Source organism: Salmo salar, chromosome 06, assembly GCF_965601325.2.
Source record: "Salmo salar chromosome 06, fSalSal1, whole genome shotgun sequence".
Lineage (NCBI taxonomy): Eukaryota > Metazoa > Chordata > Actinopteri > Salmoniformes > Salmonidae > Salmo > Salmo salar.
The window spans coordinates 47,309,805-47,331,392 of NC_138296.1; the positions used below are offsets into that span (position 1 = coordinate 47,309,805).

The 21,588-nt window shown below is 44.8% G+C and overlaps 2 protein-coding genes across 3 annotated transcripts; both read right to left on the minus strand.

The window, feature by feature from the left end:
* Positions 1–970: 970 nt before the first annotated feature.
* LOC106607498 (protein CASC3) lies at positions 971–16,242 on the minus strand. Of its 2 annotated transcripts, none has more exons than XM_045720626.2 (13): positions 16,022–16,242; positions 12,742–12,766; positions 12,572–12,627; positions 11,407–11,604; positions 11,162–11,307; positions 9,911–10,084; positions 8,590–9,482; positions 7,954–8,015; positions 7,726–7,834; positions 6,141–6,257; positions 4,497–4,699; positions 4,138–4,278; positions 971–3,371 (listed from the first exon to the last, which is right to left on the minus strand). In XM_045720626.2, exons 1-13 carry the CDS (start codon positions 16,205–16,207, stop codon positions 3,333–3,335), a joined length of 2,349 nt encoding a protein of 782 aa, XP_045576582.2. In that variant the 5' UTR covers positions 16,208–16,242; the 3' UTR covers positions 971–3,332. The 2 variants fall into 2 exon arrangements, with proteins under 2 accessions (XP_045576582.2, XP_082832818.1); XM_082976692.1 differs by having other exon boundaries at positions 4,089–4,278; positions 16,022–16,241.
* A 371-nt stretch (positions 16,243–16,613) lies between these two features.
* On the minus strand, positions 16,614–21,243 carry LOC106607497 (male-specific lethal 1-like 1). The gene is made up of 9 exons (XM_014204498.1): positions 21,158–21,243; positions 19,532–20,357; positions 18,930–19,135; positions 18,475–18,740; positions 18,207–18,271; positions 18,040–18,107; positions 17,745–17,869; positions 17,419–17,491; positions 16,614–17,301 (listed from the first exon to the last, which is right to left on the minus strand). The coding sequence occupies exons 2-9, from the start codon at positions 20,207–20,209 to the stop codon at positions 17,211–17,213; spliced, it is 1,572 nt and encodes a 523-aa protein (XP_014059973.1). The 5' UTR covers positions 20,210–20,357; positions 21,158–21,243; the 3' UTR covers positions 16,614–17,210.
* Positions 21,244–21,588: the final 345 nt, after the last annotated feature.

A 21,588-nucleotide genomic window follows, 5' to 3' on the forward strand; every position in this document is an offset into this window, starting at 1 on the left:
CAAATACATTTAAATGGATACATTATTCTCATCAACGCTTGTATGAAGAGAGTAGATAATGCCGCTGTGGATATTTTCAAAGTGTACTCTGTATACCTACATTCGCCAGAAGATGTCATGACAGAAACATTGTAATTTGCTACGACATGGCAGAAAGTGAGATTCCATCCTATTGGTAAGGTCAGCACCAGATTGGTATAGAGACAGAGGGGCCGTGGCAAAGAGATGGCAGGCAAGTGCATTTCCTTTGTAGCTTATCCTGTACAATGTAGCTAACCAAACAAGGGCTATAGTTAACTTGACAAACACAGCATGCCTTGTCCTCTTATTCAGATGTGAATCAATTGTGTTCACCTCGTTTTTGAAACACAAACCATATTTTCCACTCGAAGAATCAAAATTGACCCCTGTTAATGTCTCTTGCCATCAAGCTGTCACTCATCTCTGTAGCTCCACAGCAAGAGGTCTTTCAGTCTCAGTCCAGGCCCCAGTCATTATAAATGGGCCATTTTACCATCCATCAATGGCCCCATTATAATTCAAACAGTGAAATGCAACGAATTCAATTTTCATGTGATGGCTGGAGTCAAGTCATGTTAATTTGAGGGTCAACTGAAAAGGGCAAATTGAATCATTGAGTATTCTGACTTGTAGAATTGTGGCCATCAATTCGTAGATAGGTAGTCCCGTGTGGCTGTTGGTAGAGCACGGTGTTTGCAACGCCAAGGTTGTGGGTTTGATTCCCACGGGGGACCAGTATGAAAATGTACACACTCGATACTGTAAGTACCTCTGGATGAGAGTGTCTGATAAATGTAAATACATACGGTAGTTTTGTGAATGATTAAAATGTTTAATAGGCCTATATGAGAGACGTTGTACCATGCAGTCAGTCTGAAGGCTTGGCACAATGTCGCCATCCAGTGGTAGCCGTTGAATTAACTTCAAATCAACCACACGACAATCATCGTTTTCCTATACTTTGTTTAATATTCCTCTGTCTAAACAAAATTTGCTCCACAAAGAAACATTTGTATATATTCAAATATCTATGAAACAAGCCCTCAGTGTTGGCAGGTCTAGTCAATTTTTGAATTTAACCTCTCTTTAAAATTAAACATTTCAAACCAATTTATTCTTAAGGCAGAGAAAATAAAACATTTAAAGTAACATTCTTCCCAGCCATTTCTAAACAAATAACTTTTAATACAACTCAATTCAGTTTATACTGATGCAGTAGTTTAAGAAAAGAAAAAGCCAATTTAAAGATGCACCAATAACTTGCCCTTTTCCAGGCAGACTTACTATAACAGCTTGCAGCCACCAGCACCAACTGAATTATTTTCACAATCATATCTATGTATGTATGTATGTATGTATGTATGTATGTATAACATGCATGTATTGTAGGTTTGTTATGCTGCTTTTAGACTTCTCTTCTTCAAAGTCTTTTGACCAATCAGATCTGAAAAATATCTGATGCGATTGGTCAAAAGACCAATTAGTGGAAAGCGCTCAGAATTGGGCTGCCTGTGTTAACGCAGCTGTTAAAGGAATTTTCTTTAGGAAAAAAAAACAAAAACATTGGAGCAGCAGTATGTTCTGCAAACAGACAAATCAGATCCAGTTTAGTGGCAGAGTGGCCACACCAGTCACTCCACTTTTACAAAAGGATTCTGAGGAAATAAAAAGGAAAAAGCAAACTTCCAAACAACCATTTAAATTTCAAAGCCTGAGAGCCTTTAAAAAAAAATGTTATCCATCCATAACCATGTATACAGAAAACAGACTGGACGTCCCTGCAGACTTTCGTTCATTGTGACAGTATTCATTTGATAACAAGGTGGCTGTATTTATAGGAATTTAAACCACAGGCTTTAATATACATTTATCTATATACACTTACATTAGAAAGCTATCACCAAGCAGTAGCACTGTCAAGTACATCAGTTTCAGGCAAGGTTAAATGGTTCTCTGGTAATACAGTAATACGTTTAAACCCAAAAAAACAACAAAAAAAAACAGTACAATGTGGAAGGTATCAAGAGAAATGGAAAAGAACAAGTTGTTGGAATTCTAGGGTACTAGCTATAGGTTAGCACCATCTGTGTATAGGATTTATTCTTTATCTAAAAAGTGCATTAACAAGACTTGAAACCATAAAATAAAAAAACTAAGACCTACGATGCCAGTGTGAGATGAAATGACACTCCTCCACGTATTTATTTGGACAGTGAAGCAAAATTGTATTTGTCTCTACTCCGGCATTTTGATGAGATTAAAATATTTCATATGATGACTAAAGAATGTCACCTTTCATTTGAAGGAATTTTCATACAAATCTGTTGTAACATTTAAAAATTAAAGCACATTATGCATCTAGTCCCCCCATTTGAAGGTGTCAAGTGTTTGGACAAATTCACTTTGTGTATTTAAGTATTCAAGTGTAGTACTTGGTAATAATAAAATAATAATTCAAGATTCATTAATGATTATCTGTAATCATGGTAGCATCCAAATTAAGTGTTCAGAAACTTCGGACTACTTTAATACAAGAGAATTTGCCCAACTCTTTATGACATCTTCAAAATGTTTGGACAAGATACATAGTGCTTTCATTTCTAAAGGAAAAAAAAATAATTAGTAAAAGAACCTTAAATTAAACAAAAGGCGACATTCTGTACTGCCGCCTCGTATGAAACATTGATCTCAAATCCAAAATGCTGGAGTAGAGAGATTTAAAGTTTTGCTTCGCTGTCCAAATAAATACGTAGGGGAGTGTAAATGTTAGCTAAAAAAATGGAGTAGGATTCCGGAAAAACTGGAGTAGAATCTGTCTGGTGGGTGGGACGAACACAGCTCTAGCTAGCCCACATAAAATGACTACCTATCCCAGTTATAACTCGCCATAATACATTTTACCCAGTCCTAAACATTTGCTCGAACTCACAACACATTTTTTGCATGAATATACCTACAGTTTAACGACAGATTGTTAGAAGGAACACATTTCTACGAATGTCATCATTGGTGTCAAGTAATGTTTAAAGAGGAGTTGTTACCAAGGGCTTTCTTTAACGGTTTTATATGGTTACGTTTTATAGGGTTTTTAAGACAGCACTCCACTCAGAGGCAAAACACTGGTAGGTGAACCAAAACAGCAAAAACCCTTCAGCATTGTGGGCGACCGACCAATGGTGCACCTGAACACAAAGCAGATAAAAACTCTATTCATCATCATCGCTCCACACGTGGTGCTGGTTCTCTATCGCAGACCCAGTCTCCCTGTCCCTCGCCCTCTTCCGACTGGCGTAGTCGTTCGGAACGTCGTGCTAGGATCTGACCTCCTGACTGGGCTTCCCACTCCGGTCCTGGAGAGACGGGAAAATAGCAAAAACGGGACAGGTCAGCACAACTGTTCTGTCGCGCAAGCTTTGGATTAGGCAGGAAGAGGGAGGCGAGAGAGAGACATGTACACATGGTTCAGCAATACAATTGAGCTCATTGGAAAAGTCTTGAGATTTTCACAGAGCTAGGTGTTGGGCATTCGTTTGTTTGCAGGTTACCTCTGCACCAAAGCACATCTCTGTAGAGTGTGTGTCCACTCACATTTCAAAAAGAGACATCAGTTTGAAGGCAGTGTTATTGCCTGGGGCTTTTAGGAGGAGCTCTAGGGGATAAGAGGAGCTCATCTGTCAGAACGAACTGGAGAGCAGAGATCTGAACACACATTCAGCTGCTTTACTCCGACTCAGAGCCACTGGTCTTACTTCACACGTGTCCAAGGCAAAAACACCATTTGATTTAGACATGTAGCCTACGTTTGAACTGGAGCTAAAATAAATAAAAGAGGAACACAGGCACCTTTATGGCTATGGTATGGTTTGACCTACAGCTACACTCTGATAGACCTATTCTGTACGCCTCACCCACCCAACTCTACAAAACAGACTTTCAACATTACCAACATTTTAAATAAACATAACCTTCCCTTTTGTCCTACTCACACCGGCTCATCCAGTTAGAACTGAGGCCGGTCTAAGTCTTGGTGTTTGGTTGGGCGAGTGGGTGAGAGAGTGAAGACTTGCCGGTTGTTGGGTCGCTGGGGTTTGGGGCTCACTCCGGGCCGTACCCTACCTCTGGTGGGGGAGGTTTGACGGTGACGGGCTGGGAGGAGCGCCGGGGAGGCGAGGGTTTGGGCTGGGCTTGCTGCTGCATCGGGTCGTAGTACGTCACCCCACCGTACACCTGCGACTGGCCGTACACCTGCGACTGGGCCTGAGGGGAGGTTACACGGTTTATGCAGGAGTGTAAATACCAGTATGTTTGTAGTATGTGCTACACATTCCTAAATGTTAAAGGTGGAGTCAAATACCCCTTATAAATCTGCACAGAATTTGCAGAGCTGACAGAACACTGCAACAGTAATGTTGCACTGGGTAGAATATATAGCAACATTTAACATGCAGATATGGTAGCGAGGGCAGAGGTCTCACCGGAGGGTTGTACATGGGGGGCAGGGTGGCTCCTGCCGGGTAGGGGTAGTTGGTGTTCCCAAAAGTCATGACACCTGGCGGAGGGTAGAAGGGCGGGGCCAACAGCTGCTGTGGAGGGGGCTGTCCAGGGGACATGGAGACAGGGGGAGCAGCGTAGATAGCCGGGTTGGGCATGGGGCCGCTCGACTGGTGGGGGTGTAGACCTGAGGGGAGACAGGAGGGGTTCATGGGTGTGACCAGACAGACCCATACAGTAGCCAACACCATACCAGCATTTCTGGTCAGGAGTAGAAGTGTGGCCGTTAAAATGAAATTTGGATTGTAATTTTGTAGAAAAAAAAACTTAACCGAAAAACATTATTCCCCCCCACAATTAAAAACAGTGCAGTTAGTTATCACACAACTACCAGTAAAAAAGATCCCCGGGCCTACATAAAAGGGAAAGAAATAAACATACCTAACGCAACAATGCTGTAACGTTAAGAGATATGAATATTTCTAAATTATTTGCCACGAATATAAAGCGCGCCGCACGTCATCATTGCTAACAGTTGGGAAAATGTCAGTGAGACAGGGAAGCGACAGCAGCGAAGTCCTGTATGGCAATACTTCAGAGGTTAAATTAGGTAGTTAAATGCAAACTTTGTACAGGTACAATGCTCAACCATCTGAAAGGGAGGCACCGTGAGACCCGAAACATTGCTGGCAGCAGCACAGGACCCCAACAAAAGACACAGGATCTTCACAAGAAAAGAAGTGCGATAAGGGATGGAGAAAATAACAGCGCTGATTACAGAAACGATTGCAGTTAATATGCAGCCCTTGTCAATGGTAGAGGATGTCGGCTTCAATACCCTGATGCTATATCTAGAACCAGACTACAAGAAAAACCGTGAAGGCCCGGAAGGAGAAATTGTACAATGATTGCTCTGCAAGTACAAAGCGTGAGCTCTCAAAAACACCACACGTGGCATTAATGACAGATTGTTGGAAGTCTGAGCACGCGGTCATACATCATTGCCACGAGCCATCACATTGATGAGAAGCGGGACATTAAATCCCATGTGCTGACCACCGAGCATGGAGAAGACGCACACAGGAGAGAGCCTACCATCATTGCTGAGTGGGTGGGGGACAGCAGTAAGGTGAGCGCCGTCTGGCAGCCATGACTGGGGTCGATTGAGCGCCATTTCCCCCTAGCGGTCATATGAATAACCATGTCTGCATTGTGAATTCACATGTCATTTTATGATTTTTTTCTTATCGTAAAAAAATATATATGGTTAAAGACAATTTGTACATTTTTCACATCCCTAGTCTGGAGGCACTTGAGTCAACTTTTTATGACGTGAAACACTTGTTGAAAAGCACTAAAGTTATTTTTCTTCATGAATCCAGTAAGAATAACAATTCATTTGAGAGTTAGGAGAATTTAAGCAATACTATTACCGAGTTGATTGAACATGTCTTCACTCGCATGGTGATTATGCAGAGGTAAGTGATGTTCAAGAAAGCTTGTCATTGACTTTGTTTTGCCAGAGAAGACTCCAGGCCGAGTTCATAGCTATCCTCTTAGTTGAGGGTAACTGCTACCCACACCACGGTTTCCCTGGGTCCCCTGGCAGCAAGGTGACAGACACTAACCTGGGTGTCCTGGATGGCCTGGGTGGGGGAGGTGCATCTCAGGCTGGACCAGCATGCCCTGGGGTGGGAGGGGGGCGGGGCTGTCGCCGTGGGCATAGATTGGTCCTTGGTAAGACACTGCAGGAAGAGACAATATAGCATTTTACACTCACCTTTGCACTCTACAGTCAGATATATTATTCTACAACTCCACGACCAAACCAAAAGTATGGACACCTGCTTGTCAAACATTCGTAAATCATAGGCATTAATATGGAGTTGGTCCCCCTTTGCTGCTATGACAGCCTTCACTCTCCTGGGAAGGCTTACCACTGGATGTTGGAACATTGCCGCATGGACTTGCTTCCATTCAGCCACAAGAGCATTAGTGAAGTCGGGCACTGACGTTGGGTGATTAGGCCTGGCTCGCAGTCGGTGTTCCAATTCATCCCAAAGGTGTTCGATGGGATTGAGGTCAAGGCTCTGTGCAGGCAAGTCAAGGTCTTCCACACCGATCTCGAAAAAACATTTCTGTATGGACCTCGCTTTGTGCACGGGGGCACTGTCATGCTGAAACAGGAAAGGGCCTTCCCCAAACTGTTGCCGCAAAGTTGGAAGCACAGAATAGCCTAGAATGTCATTGTATGCTGTAGCATTAAGTTATCCCTTCACTGGAACTAAGGGGCCTAGCATAAATCATGAAAAACAGCCCCAGACCATTATTCATCCTCCACCAAACTTTACAGTTGGCACCATGCATTGGGGCAGGTAACTTTCTTCTGGCATCCGCCAAACCGAGATTTGCCTGTTGGACATTACTCCAGACAATGCGTTTCCACTGGTCCAATGGCGGTGAGCTTTACGCTACTCCAGGCGACGCTTTGCATTGCACGTGGTGATCTTAGATCTTTCATGAAGCTCCCGACAAACAGTCCTTGTGCTGACGTTGCTTCCAGAGGCAGTTTGGAACTCGGTAGTGAGTGATGCAACCAAGGACTGACAATTTTTACCCGCTTCAGCACTCGGCGGTCCCATTCTTGTGTGGCCTACGGCGTCACGCCTGAGCCGTTGTTGCTCCTAGACGTTTCCGCATCACAACAGCAGCACTTACAGTTGACCGGGGAAGCTCTAGCAGGGCAGAAATTTGACAAACTGACTTGTTGGAAAGGTGGCATCGTATGATGGTGCCACGTTGAAAGTACCTGAGCTCTTCAGTAAGGCCATTCTACTGACAATGTTTGTCTATGGAGATTGCATGGCTGTGTGCTCGACGTAATACACCGGTCAGCAACGGGAGTGGCTGTACAAGCCAAATCCACTAATTTGAAGAGGTGTCCACATACTTTTGTATATATAGTGTATCTGACGTGGCAATCATGTAGTCATGTGTTAAACTATAACAAAATAAGCTATGTGTTTATGACAGCTCCACAGACATCCGTGTACCCTACATTCTAACTAACCTCTCAAAACAGTTTAAACATTTTAAGACAGCTTTTTAAATGCAGCTAAAACATGTTGTAGTTTACTACTGATTCTTTGGCCTATGGACAAAGACACCGGCTAGTGTGTGTTTCTGGTGGTAGTGTGTGTGGCACGGACTCACTGGGCTCGTAGTAGTGGCCCTCCATGACTCCTATGTGCATAGGAGGAGCGGGCTCCGGGCTTGGCCTCTGGCGCTGGGACGAGTACCGCTTTGCCCGGTTACCAGCTCCCTGAGATGGAGAGAAAGGGGATGAGAGCTAACCGAACCACTCAAAATGTCAGGTAAAAAAAACATAAAAACGACAGAAAGTCATCTTTGTACATAATCAACACAAGCAGGCCTACTCACCAGCTCTTCTATGTTACTGTATTGTGGAGGTGCTCCACCCATGTGCATAGAGTTAGGGATGCCTGCAACGAGACGAAGGGTTGACGACATGCAAGCAAAACAAATCCAACTAACTGATCAACTGCTGCTGTTTAGTTAGTCACAGTGAGGAACACGTTACATCTCATAAGCTTCATGTCAAAACAGCTACCAACGTGTAGTTCTAACTAAGGTTTCTGTCCTGACAAAATGTGTACTTGAGGCACTTTAAAACCTTGGGTGCCAAAAGTACATTTTATTTCCAGTGTATTGCATGATAAAAACCTCACAGGCTCCAGAGTACGTGCAAGGCTTAAGAGAGAGAGACTTCAATTCCCACACTACTGTCTGCCCACATTGCTCCACACTGACTGCAATGGCCTCATTATGTCAACCAGCCACACTGAACAGTCAGCGACTGACCGACCAACCAACCCGGTGCTGCACCAGGGAGCTTCTGCTGAGCTTCACCTGGGCTGCTGGTGCAGTGGTGACTGAGCTGCTTGTAACAGTGCTGCTGGAGCTGACAGGGTGTGTGTCACTACATAATACTCAAAATAAGGGAAAAAATGAGGAGTAGAGCGAGCGAGAAAGGAGAGAACAAGAGAGAAGGCTCACCCCTCATCTCAGCGCGGAGATACGAAGATGGGTTCTGGGGCCAGTTCTGTCCGGCCAGGCTGAGTCTGGCCAGGTCCTGGTCCAACCCTGTGAGTACCGTCCCCTGGCTGCTGTCCCCAGCATCCCCCTGACTCTGACCGGGGCCCTGCCACGGCTCACTCTTCAGGGCCGAGGAAGACACGGTGGAGGCAGGCTCCTCAAGAGAGGCCTGCTTGCCCAGCTCAGTGGCCCGGGTGCGAGTTCTCCTGGCTAGGGAATACGACTTCTTCTCCACGGGGCGCTCTGGAGCCGGGGAGGCATCGCGGGTCACCGGGTTGTCCGCCGGAGGAGCAGATCCCCCTCGCTGCTGCTCCTGTCGTCGTGGCGGTGGCGCAGAGTCCCTTTCTCGATCTCCCTTGCCACTGTAGTGGCGACTGTAGTACACGGACTGTGACGTTGTCACAGTAGTTGTGTTGCGCTCGTCATCCTCCTCGCTATGGACCTCTTCCACCACTACCGAAGGGCTGCGCTCCGTATGGGCCCCTCTGTTCCCCCGGCCCCTGGGGCCTCGTTCCCCGTCCATGGGCGGTAAACTCCGGGTCTGGAGGGGCTCGGCGGGGTGGGCCTTGGGGCCTGGCCGTTGGGACTCCTGGTTTCTGTCATTCCTGTGCTGAGCCTGGGGAGGGCGGTTGCCCTGGAAGCCCCGGGGTGGGGGGTGGGAGGAGGGCCTGGGGGGGTTGTTGTTGCGCTGGGTGTTGGGGGCTGCTGAGGGGGGAGGACCAGACTGCTGCAGGGCCACGGCTGGGGGGGCGCTACGGCTGTTGGGGTTCCCTCCTTGCTGCCAGGAGGTATGGACGGGCCTCTCCCAGTCTCCGTCCTGCCAGCGCTTGTCCCGGACTGGAGAGGTGCTGTGTCTGCAGGGGGGGAGAGGCGGCGGCTAGTGTGAGGACAAGCTGCAAGTAGACCAGCAATGGGCAAACTATGGTACGTGGGCCAGATTATGTTATGATTATTAATATTTTTTATTAACATCTAAAACGAGAGTATGTAGAAATTATAAACGGGGACCTATATATTTTCAAAGAATTTTCCCTTTTCTGTCCTGCAAATAGCTCTTCACTAACATTTTTTTTTTTAACCTCAACGTGACCATCAAGCCAAAATTATTGCCACCCCTGTAGTTGACCACTGCGTTTTTTTGTGAGATGACATTGTAAGGGGATGACATTGTGCCTGTTAATATAAACTGGCAAGATAGACAGTACTGGTGGTTAGTGTTACAGGCTTTCAGGGGCATGGGGATTTGAACACTGGGTTAATAGAGTTGAGGGGTTAGTAGTACCTGGGCTTGCGCTGTCTATAGGACCGCTCATTGGAGACACCTCCGTTGCGGATGTCATAGCCATAGATTGCAACCAGCTCCTCACGTGACTTGGGCGCCTGCTCCTCCTCCCTGAACCTATCGTGTTCCCAGCAACCCTCATCCTTCCACAGCTTCCTGTTACGACCCTTAGGCCTGGAGGACAGGAAAAAAGCCACACATATCAATAAACAGGTTTACCAATGAAACAACATCCGTCTATTACTCAGGGATATAAACTGGTATGGGCCCAAAAAAGGTGACACTTTTGTTGTTGCACTGAAACATGCTAAAAATCCCTGCTAGGGGGAAATGCAGGTTTTAACTAATTAAAAAACAAAGAATATGATCAACATGATCAGTCTGTGTATACAATTTTTAAAAAAGTGGTTCATGTGAACCTGGCTCACAGCTAACAAAATGTCAAGAAATCAATCCAATGTTATTGGTTACCTAGACTTCACAGCAAATGACACTCAAGTCTTGAGAAACAAACACTAATATTGCAGTTAGCCATGACAGCCTTTATAATAGAATGCTTGTGACCACACATACATCTAAATATTTCACTTGGGGGGAAAAAAATTACTTAAAGTAGAACGCATGACAAACAGGCATTCTGTTTGCCCAATTATAGTGGCCACTATAGACGACGTCAATCAGGTGCACAAGGCTACGTGTGCAAAAATTAATGTCACTTAAATGAAATTGCGCCGGTTACAGCTCATGAAGTATGCTTCATCCCCTTCTCACCCCCGTCTCAGTGGTCAGGCTTCTCACCTACCTCTTCGTTATCATTCAGGGGACGTGCTGCTGTAACTGGCAAGCTGCCTTTCCACTCTCTGCGGTCTTTCCAGAGCGCGCGCTGATGCTGTAACTAGCAAATTGATACTCTTCTCTCTTCAGTTGCGTGCTGCATTCTGTTTTGTGAACGATAGACTGAGCCTTGGATACAGCCAGTATAGCCCCAAACGCCCATGACTCGTTCGCTTACAGCCAGTAGTGATCCAAAGCCTCCGCCCCTATCCCCGAACTTTTCTCATCGGATCTATACGAATCACGTAGGTCACCCATTGTGGATTCAAAACGACGAAATTCACCAAAAGGTGACTAGTTTGCATCCCTGATTATTAGGAGTTATTCCTCCTTTCTGTGTGGTTGTTGGTCACGATTGGCTAGTTCCAGTTGAACAAAAAACATTTAATGGATAAAAGGGTAAACGTTCCCCCTTACCGTTCCTCCTCCTGCGCATTTCCTCTGACGTCATGTTCAAAGAACATTCCCTTACGGGGGATATAGGCTGGGTTATTACGATCCAGGTCATCATCCAGCTTCTGGCCTGGTTTAGCACCTTTATTCTCAGAGTCTTCTGTGCTTTCCTAGTCACACAGAGTAGAATTACTCAAAATGATTGACCAAGAGGCCTATATTTGTATGTGATTCCTCAACTCCATTTTCTTTTCAATTACCCATCTTACCTGTCCATCCCCGCTTTGACGCTCCCCTGCCAGGTTGCCTTTGTCTTCACACTTCACTTCCTTCCTCATACCTTTCTCACCCTCCTCATCCTTTCCCCCTCCTTCCTGCAGCTCCCCCTCAGCAGCAGGGGTGTCGGAAGCAGGAGTGGGTTTGGGCCCAGCAGCCGGTGGAGGGACCTCTTCCTCCTCCTCACCTCCCTGAGAGAGAAAATACAAGACTTGAGTTAGTTTGCTCCATGTGTATCATTATCAAGATACTGTCAGAGAGCACAATGCAAATATCCTTAGAGTCCTACTTATTGCAGTCGAAACCGTCCATGCATAGTGGACAAATTAAACTTCACATCAGAACCACAGTTAAGACCTCATTAAGAGGATTCCAGTACCATCATGGACATTGCAGTGCACGAGTACATCAATTGCAAATGTTTTTATTTTATTTGTCTGTATCCTGCAAATAGGGGCTGCTACAATGCAGAAGGTCTGTGTTCCCAAATACCGGTACCTTTATCAACGGTTGAAACCTGCTCATCTCTTCAGTCCCTCCAGGATTTCGCTGCGGCAATTCCGACATTTTGCATGGCAATATGCAATGATTTTGTCCAATTTCTTACAAAAATGTGCTGACGTGGGAAAAAGCTTGTGATGTGTGCTTAATTGAACAATATTATGCAGTAAATGTGCAGTGGGTTTGAAATTGTGAGCCCTCTTTTTGTGTGGTGATCGGTCAGTTGTATTCGATAATTTGACTGTTTTATGAGGTAATAGTGCAGGATTGGTCAAATTTGCAAGCCCTCACATAATATACCGGGACTTATTGATTTAGCAACAACAACAAAAATTGGGTCGCAGAATAGAAAAATCCTGGAGGGACTCTCGCTTCATGGTGATACACAAAACAATTTTCACAAATACTTTGGAAGTTAGATACATCTTTCCAATCTATCCAATCTAAGATCTAAAGATCTTTCCAATCTATTTGTTGGGCTATTCTGTTGGGAGAATGAGGAACCTTGTGGTAGGCTCATGAAGCCTGCATTACTGAAATTCAAACAACCTGGTTAGTCATATACTATGTTGCCCAAGTGGCCATGCAAATAAAAAAAACAAAATGACATAAAAATTTTACCCTAAAGCATAACTCTGTTCAGCAGTGGCAACTTACCTCTGAATGGGAGCCATTCTCCTCAGGATCTGCGCTTTCATAGTCAGAAAGGACAGCTGCAAAAACAAACATCAACTGTTTAACTGCGGTGTGATCAAAGTGGGAAATGCCTCAGTTGTGTGCATCATTCTAGATAGGCCATTGGATTGCGTCAACCAACATTTACTCACCTTCTCCTACACCATCTTCACTTTCCTGTTAAGAAAGGATAACACTAGTCAAACAATGTGAATGAACTGACAACGAATAGCAACAGTATGTAGCCTACACACCACTGTCAGGCAAACATGATACCAACTCTTAGCAAGGGGGGCATCTGTGTCACTTTGAATGTACAGACCAGGCCATTCAGAGTGAATCAAATGATTTTGAAAAGGAAATTAAGGGAATTAACTGGAATGATCTCATCATATACAGATGTGGAAGCTGACAGGTTTGTCTATCCACAATCCAGACTGACTACAATAAATGGCCTCCTAAACAAAATCTAATCCAAACCTGGCAAAAAGAGCACTATTCCTTGGCTAAATGGAGAAATTTGGAAACTGATGAAAGAACGAGAGCATGACAGACATAGGTTTACCATGTTGAGAAATAAGGTGATGAAAGAAATCACAGGCCAAGGCTTCTTGTACTTTTTGTGGAAGGTAGAGATGCCCAAACACATCTTTGGCTTTAGTTCTTTAGTGAGCTAATCACCTTGTTCACCTCCGATTCAGAAACCTCCCTTATGCTGAAGACAGGTTGAGTGTCCTTCACCAGCGCTGAGCCCAAGAAACCAGCGGAGGGGTTCTGTGTCAGTACCTTGACACTCAACAAAGTAGAAGTTGAAGGCTGTTGCTAATTCTAACGCATCCTGTGTTAGACTGTCATTCACATAGATGTCTCGTTTTTTTGCAGTGTTATTATGGTCTTTCCCTGTTAACTTTTTTAGATTCTCCCAGATCAATTTAGAATTTCACTTTGCTTCACCAATTACGTTGATAAAAAAAAAGTTTGAGTCGCTCATTGGCCCCATTACTAAGGTCACCAACACATCTATTGGTCATGGGGTGTTTCCAAGGGTCTGGAAGTTGGCCATAATAACGTCCATCTTTAAATCAGGTGACCCTGCTGAAGTGAGTAACAGGCCCATTAGTAAACTACCTGTGGCGTCGAAGGTTGCTGACAAGTGTGTAGCAGAGCAACTGATTGCCAACCACAACAACAGCCCCTTCACATTACACTCCATGCAGTTTGACTTCAGAGCAAAACACGCCACAGAAAGGGCCAACTGCTTTCTTCTGGAAAATGTGAAGTCCAAGATGGACAAAGGGGGTGTTGTTGGGGCTGTATTTCTAGACCTAAGGAAAGATTTTGATACAGTTAACCATGAGGTTCTCATCACAACTGTCCCAAGTTTTAACTTCTCCCCTGATGCCTTGAGATGGATGAGCTCATACTTTTGAATAGGCAGAACCCAGTGTGTCAGAGTGAGCAATGAGCCGTCACCCACTCTCAGCTATGATGTGGGCGTGCCACAAGGATCAGTACTGTTCAGCCTGTCTTCTGTCTGTACTGGGTCTGAAGTTCAAATGTATGCGAATTATAGTGATATAGGTGCACACAAAGAGCAAACAAGCTGCACAAGAACTCACTACTGTAATGGTCCAGGTTACAAAGTGGCTCATGTTTGCATCTCAAAGTAAAAACATAAATAAAACAGTCTGCATGTTCTTCAAAGAGGGCAACTGATGATACTGAGCCAGATGTCTATGTCAGGTGGTATCCGATTTTAAGTACCATGGCATCATACTTGAGTCCAACCTCTCGTAAAGAGCAGGTGAAAAAGTACCTCAAAAAAACAAATTCAACCTAGCTAATTTCCAATTTATACGAAATTGTTTGACTCGGAGGTAGCAAAAACTAAGTCAAATCTATTATACACATCTTAACATAATACTTGATTAGTTGGGCCCAAGCTTGCTGTACAACATTAAAACCCATTCAGTCTTTCTACAAACAGGCTCTCAAAGTGCTTGATAGGAAGCCCAATAGCCATCATCACTGTTACATCCTCAGAAAGCATGAGCTCCTGAGTTGGAAAAATCGTGTGCAACACACCGACGCATGTCTTGTATTCAAGATCTTAAATGGTCTGGCTGCGCTCCACTTAGTACTTTTGTTAAACAGAAAACCCAAACCCATGGCAGCAGATCCACAAGGTCTGCCACGAGGTGACTTTAGTTCCCTTAAGGAAAAGCACATTTAATCAATCTGCTTTCTCTGTGAGAGCTTCCCATGTCTGGAACACACTGCCACCAGAGGCACAACTGCACTACCTATCGCACCTCAACAAAACATGAAAACATGGCTAAAGGCCAATCAGACTTGTGAACATAAACCTTAGTTGTATATTGCCACTTTCCATGTTATAGCTTGTGAGTTGTGGAAACATTGCTGCTTTTATGTATTTTGTTGCTTTTTGTGCTATTGCTTAGTCTGTGTGCTGCTTGTCCTATGTTGCTCTGCAAGTGCTCACTGCTTATTGATTGTCTGTATTGTTGTAATTGTTTTTAATAACCTGCCCTGGGACTGAGGTTAAATTAGCTGGCTGACTAAAACCTGTGCTTTTACTAAAACGTTGATTAATGTACACTGTCCAAGTAAAATAAAATCAAACAACCATTCATTGTGCCAAACATGGATTCCTCACATCACTAGGGATTTCGATAAATAACAACAAGCTTTGGCGTAGTGGTGGCCGTTCAAAACAAGAGGGTGAAGTCAAGATCTTTACTGATTACTGGTCAAGAAAATGACTTTAGATGAGGCGTGATTGGTGGAGGCAAATATCGTAACTAGTTAACGACGTTAATTATTGTCACATTTTCACAGTCAATGGTGAAATAACTCAATATCAAAGCTCCCTTTGGATTTAACATTAGCATAGCTACTACTAGCTAGTACAACAGTTGCCAAGTTACTGACAGCTAACGTACGCCAACGTTAGCTAACTTATAAGCTTAACTACAAACACTGATAGTACAGTAACGTTAATTAGCTAAATTAAACGCTTCCCTATAGATAACCATTAGGTAACGCGTTACCATCGTGGTAAACATTCTAAGCTAAAATTACAAAACAAAGTTAGCTATCTCAAACGAACTGTGTTGACTAACGTTAGTTAAACGGTTTGGCGCTGCAGGCGGTTCCCGGCCGAACATGAGCTAGTTTGTTGATTTATGAGAAACATCAGCTGGACGTGGCAAACTCAAAACATGGGGATATGACTTGGCCTAAGTACTAGACAACTAACCGCCCGACACCGTTCCATTCCCAAAGCCGGCTGACTTGTTGACCCAGCCATGAATTAGTAGTGAGCAAGCTAACGTTAGCCGAGTTAGCTAGTTATCCAACTAATCAAGTCCTATTAATTGATCGGTTTCCCGTCTCGAGAGTAAGACTCACACACTCGGATTCAGCATCGTTTTTCGGCACCACACGAACAGCTGGTGGCTCTACTGGTTCAGGGTCCCGTACTCGGGGCTTTGTCGTTGGCGAAAGCGACTTTCCACTTTCTGATCCCGAACCAGATTCATCGTCCTCCTCGCTGTCCTGGGATGCGCGCCTCCTTCGACGTCGCCGATCCGCCATCTTAGGAATCAGATAAAGGAAACCGGAAGAATGCCAGGAATTGTGGGTGAATGTTTGTTACGCAATTCCGCTCTAGCCTACTCGATCTTTTTTATCAAGGCATTTCAATCTTTCTGCCAAGTTATCTTTTCAATTAGCAAGTCTCGTTAATTGGTTGTTGAAGCGTTTTGAAATGATTAAGTCAGTATGATGACATCTGTGAACAAAATTATAAATCTCCTGAAATCTCCTCTGAGTTGAATGAATATGAATTATTAACCAGAGACAATATATTGATAGTGATAAAGATTCACTTTCACTCATACCTAATTCTTCCCCAATTCCCATTATGTTCCAGTGCTTTCAAGGTCATTTTATATCCTGCACTTTTCAAATCAGGCACAGACACAATTAAAAAGAAACCAAGTCATGTTCATAAAGCATTTTTCTTTTTTAAATTACAACATCTTGTTTGAAACACAAACCATAAGTGCTGCTGAAGCGCTTTCAAACCATTTCACTCTCCTAATGTCCAATGTTTTTTTCCCCTTTTATCTCCAACAGGAGATATTTCTATAGGATGCAACAGCAATCACATACAGATGGGAGTCAGAGCCATTCGGCACAGTTCAAATATGAGGCATGTGAATGACAACGTCAACAGTTTGTAAAACTATAGCCTGGGGATTTTTGGGGTGAAGTTGCAAAGAGGAAAACTGTCCTCAAATGAACCCAGTGGGAATCTAGAGGAGACAAACATCTCTGCTCTTCCTGGATAGTCCACACCACCCTCAATCTTCTTCCAAACCAGCCCTACTATAGGATCTGTTCTGAAATCCAGCAACCATGTCCAAACTGTGGCACAGTGCATCCTTTGATTTTAGGGGATTGTGGCATGCAATTCCCCCACCTCCTGTGTGTGTTCCTTTCCCAAATAACAAGGCAGACGTTCACACAGAGGAGTCCTGCCTGGCACCAATCCAGCCGGTGTCTCCTCTCTTGGACTCAGGTGGAAAGGACAGATTTATTTACGACAGGTCCGGTGGGGGGTCTGCTTTTTGGGCACCTCTACTCGACAGCGGCTCCGCTCGTCCAGCCAGGGCAGGTCAAAGCTCCTTCAAGGGTTAATAGAGAAACGCAGGGGTTTAGGTTGAGAAGCAAGCACTCTGATTGTATTCAAGTGATGTTTAGCTTGGTGTTATTCAAGAACCAGTGCGTATGACTCAACTCACCGTCTTGACAGCTTTGGCAGAGGTCGGCCAAACACCACCACTGGAAGGTGGGGGGTGATCATGAGGTACTCCACTGAGGAGAGAGAAAGAAGACTTTCATAAGCAATGAGTACAAGACCCTGCTCAGTATTCTACTGACTACATTTCATCTCAACAAACATTCCTTATGGGATAGTTGCTTTTTGGCAATATCTAAAAATAAAATAAAATGTAATTGATCACATACACATATTTCCCAGATGTTATTGCGGGTGTAGCGAAATGCTTGTATTCCTAGCTCCAACAGTGCAGTAGTATCTAACAATTCAGTGTATAGGTGGACTTACCATCCTCAGCTTCTGGGTAGAAGGAGAACACTTCTGGCTCACTCTCTTGGATACCCTTCCTCTTGTTCATGCGCTGTTGCAGTCGCTGGAACATCCGCTGCTCACGGATCCGCTGGATGTCCCATCTATGGGAGGTGAATGAAGGAGAGTGAAGAACACAGCGACAGAAGGTCAAAATAAGGGACACACAAAAATAAGGAGAAAGGCAGAAGAGGTATGCCAGAGAAACAGACTGACTCATAGCAAGAGTTGGTCAGACACACAAACAAAGCAGAAAACTCCAGCCCTCCCTTACCTCTTCCTTCTCTTTTCATCCAGTTCATGCTTCGAGTGGCGCTTCAGGAAGACATTGTCATCCAGATTCTGTAAGAGAAAACAGTCTGACTTTAGACCTCCTGACCAGGGGTCCAATCTGGGCTTCCACCAGCCTAGGGCTTCACACAGCGCAAGACAAGTAGCCACCTCAGGGATATCAGATGCCTCCTCCTCTCCTAGGGGCTCCATAAGGTTTTCCTTCCATGAGGGAACTGTGTACAAGAGGGAGAAGGTCATTCCACCACCCATGGAATGTAACAAATCCTGTTTAGCACACATTTTCCAAAAGATACAGCAACAAAAATCAATAATGTGGCCTATTCCAACATACTTAGGCCCAAGTCTCAGCCTTCTTATGCGCTGTTCTATGCGCTGGTTCCAATACAACCATTTCATAATAATTTGTAACACTCACTGGCCACAGGCTCCTCCTTCTTGGGTGAGGGCTCTCGCGAAGTTGGTGACGGGGGAGGCACATGCCAGCGACACAGGTACATGTCTGTGGTGGACAGGTAGTCCAGTTCCTCAGTGGCAGCCGAGCTGGTTCCAGGAGACCCATCTGAAAACTCTCCTCCGTCCAGTGGCTCCTCTTTGGGGAGAAGTGCCTCGTTGTGTGGTGACTGGGAAGCCTTGGCTTGGGCACGTCGTTTGGCTGCCCTGGGGTCCTGGAAGAGGAAACGCCTATTGGCAAGAACATAACCTTTAGAGGAATTGCGTGAGGGACAATAAGGGGTTTTAAATGCATCTACAGTACGTACATATACATATATATTATATCCATGTATGCATCTAGGAAGTATGTCAAAACATGGAGTCTAAAAAAAAATCATAAAAAAACATTGCTACCTCTACCTGAATGTGGAGCCCTACCGTTTGTGGCCCTTGCCTCCTCTGCCAAAATTCAGCGTTCGGGGGGTATGGCTGCTGCGGCCCTCAGACAGCCCCTGCCCCTCTGGTGTCCCTGGCATTGCTGCCTGGTCTTGTTGCCGGCTAGGGATGTGGGTGGGGCGCTGGTCACACCCATCCTTCTTACCTAGCTGCAGACGGCGCGCCATGCGCTCGATCCGCGCCATGAGCTGCAGTAGTGAAAAAACACGCCACGTCAATGGGGCTAAAGTGAGGTTTATACCCCCTTATGATTTGGCATTTAAATAGTTTGTCTTGAAGGGCAGCCTATTCTCTTCAACACTTGTGAGATGTACAGTCCATAAGAGTACAACAAAAAGATAATGAATGTGTTTGAGGCTGATTTAGTTGACTTCAATTACATCACACTTCATAGAAACAATGATGTCATAATAGTGCTGCACTGCTATTACATCACAATACCACTGGTGGCATTGTGGAGCCGGCCTAGGTTGGAGGGAAAATACCTGCTGCTGGTTATTCTGGAAAATTCTTCACAAGATATGCTGACCAGTTTTGACAATTGAAATGTTATACATTTGTGTTTGGAGTGTTTGCTAGCATACCATTTCCTTCTCAGCTTTGAGGTCATCTATCTCCTTACTCTTGGACTGGAGCTGCTGTTGCTGTTGTTCAATGAGTTCCAGTTGGAGGAGGAGGATCTGGCGTATGCAGCTGGTCTGTGTAGGGGAGTGACCAGGCCCTTTCCTAATATTCCCTCTTTTGCAGTCTGGGCTGTGTTCTGATGACTGTGCCCCCACGACTGCTGCCGTAGCAGTCCCTCTGACCTCCCTGCCACCCACTACATCGTCCCGGGGCTGTTTGATAGTGTTGTGCACGCCAAGGTCCATCTTGCCCATATTGCTGTTTGTCTGTCCTAGTAGTGTCTTGCTCTTGACTGGTGTGGTGCCTTCGCCCCCCTTCGGTTTGCCCTGGGGAGTTTGGGCTCCAAAGCTCACCCAGTTCTCCTCTTGCCCTGACCCAAGCCCAAGGTTCTGTCCAGATCCAGGCCTGCAGGTAACCTGTCCCTGTCCTGGCACCACCTTGGCTTTCCCCTGAAGCTGCTGGCCGCTGCTGTTGTGGATACTGCCCAGCACATTTGGGACTCCGATGGCATATTCACTTGGCTCCCTCCTCAGGCTGCTGAAGGAATCAGGTGTTCCTCCCACTGGAGCTTTGACCAAATCAATCTTCCCTACTGTATCCAGCTTATATCCTCCGCTTGTGAACACAGTCGATGTCATTGTTGTGGCAACCCTACAACCAGAATCCTTGCCAACCAACGCCCACCAATGTCCTCCTGACAGGGGCGTTGGTGGCACAAAGAGCTTGATCTCACACCGTGGATGCCGTTTCTCCTCAGCAGTGGGCTGTCTAGATGTCCATGCAAGCCTGAAATACAAGGGAGGGATGTCAGATGGTCACACAGTTAATTCAACATAGACACAAGGTTATCAGGTATAAACTAACTAAAATCAAATGTTGAAACAGACAGGAATCAGCCACCTTTTACCAAGTTGGCCACAGAACCTTCTCTTACAGCAGATATAGCCCAACCAGAAAGCCACTTAGCTAGTGACGTTAGTGTTCTCAATCTCTGGTAGCTACAATTTCCCCTCACACATTTCTATACGTCCATGAATAATCTGTATGATATTGACACATGAACCAACAAGCTGACACAATAACAAAAATCGAGCTACCCAGGGAGATTAGTTGACTTGCATCTCAACAATACGTGTATGCCTAGCAGACGAGGTAGTTAACTAACGTTACCCTAATACAATCATTAAATAGTTGAGTTTAGTCGGCTAACGTTACCTAATGATGTGTATAACTGACCTAGCCGGTGTTTGAAAGAAAACGGGTGATTGGAGAATACATTATGCAGCGACTGGCAATTGCTTGGTGACAAGGGAAACAGTCCTATAATAACTAACGTTACAGATGAGCTGCAGTCGCTTAGTTGGCTAGCTACGTTAGCCAAGTCCTCCATTTTAGGTCCACAGGAAAGAGCAAAACAATGACAGCCACTTTGCCTTCAACCAACCCGGTCTCATTTGACGCCATTTTAACTTTAAACGCTTTACAAAGTAACGTTTTTCTCTTGAACGTTATAACATATTGTGCTTTACACTTATGACTAAAGGCCACCTGTCTATTTGCTATTCTCTGTACTCATTGGAACTCACCTTTCGCCTTGATGCCCACCTTCTCAGGTCGTTTTAAAATAATGATATTGCGCATGCGTTCCCCGTACGCTCGCCTCTGATTGGTCAATTAGCGAGCGGTTGCACTTGAGCTCAAAGGATTTCTGAAGGATAAAAATGCCAAGACAAATGCATATTCCTACCTAATTTTAATGATTGTTACTATTTGTTGTAGTTTAAAAAAATTGTACAATCGTGCAACCATGATGAAATTGTTATTTTTCTATTCCCAAGCGGATTAGGTGCAACCAATTGGCAACTGGCTCAGTCACCAGCAATGATTTTTTTTTTAAAGTACTGTGGAATGGATAAAGCGTTATGGCATTTCATCTGCTTGCTTGATATTAGGTTGGGCTCTTCTCTATTTGGGGAGAGGACAATTCTGGGCTCCCAAATTCCCTATCTTGTAAGGG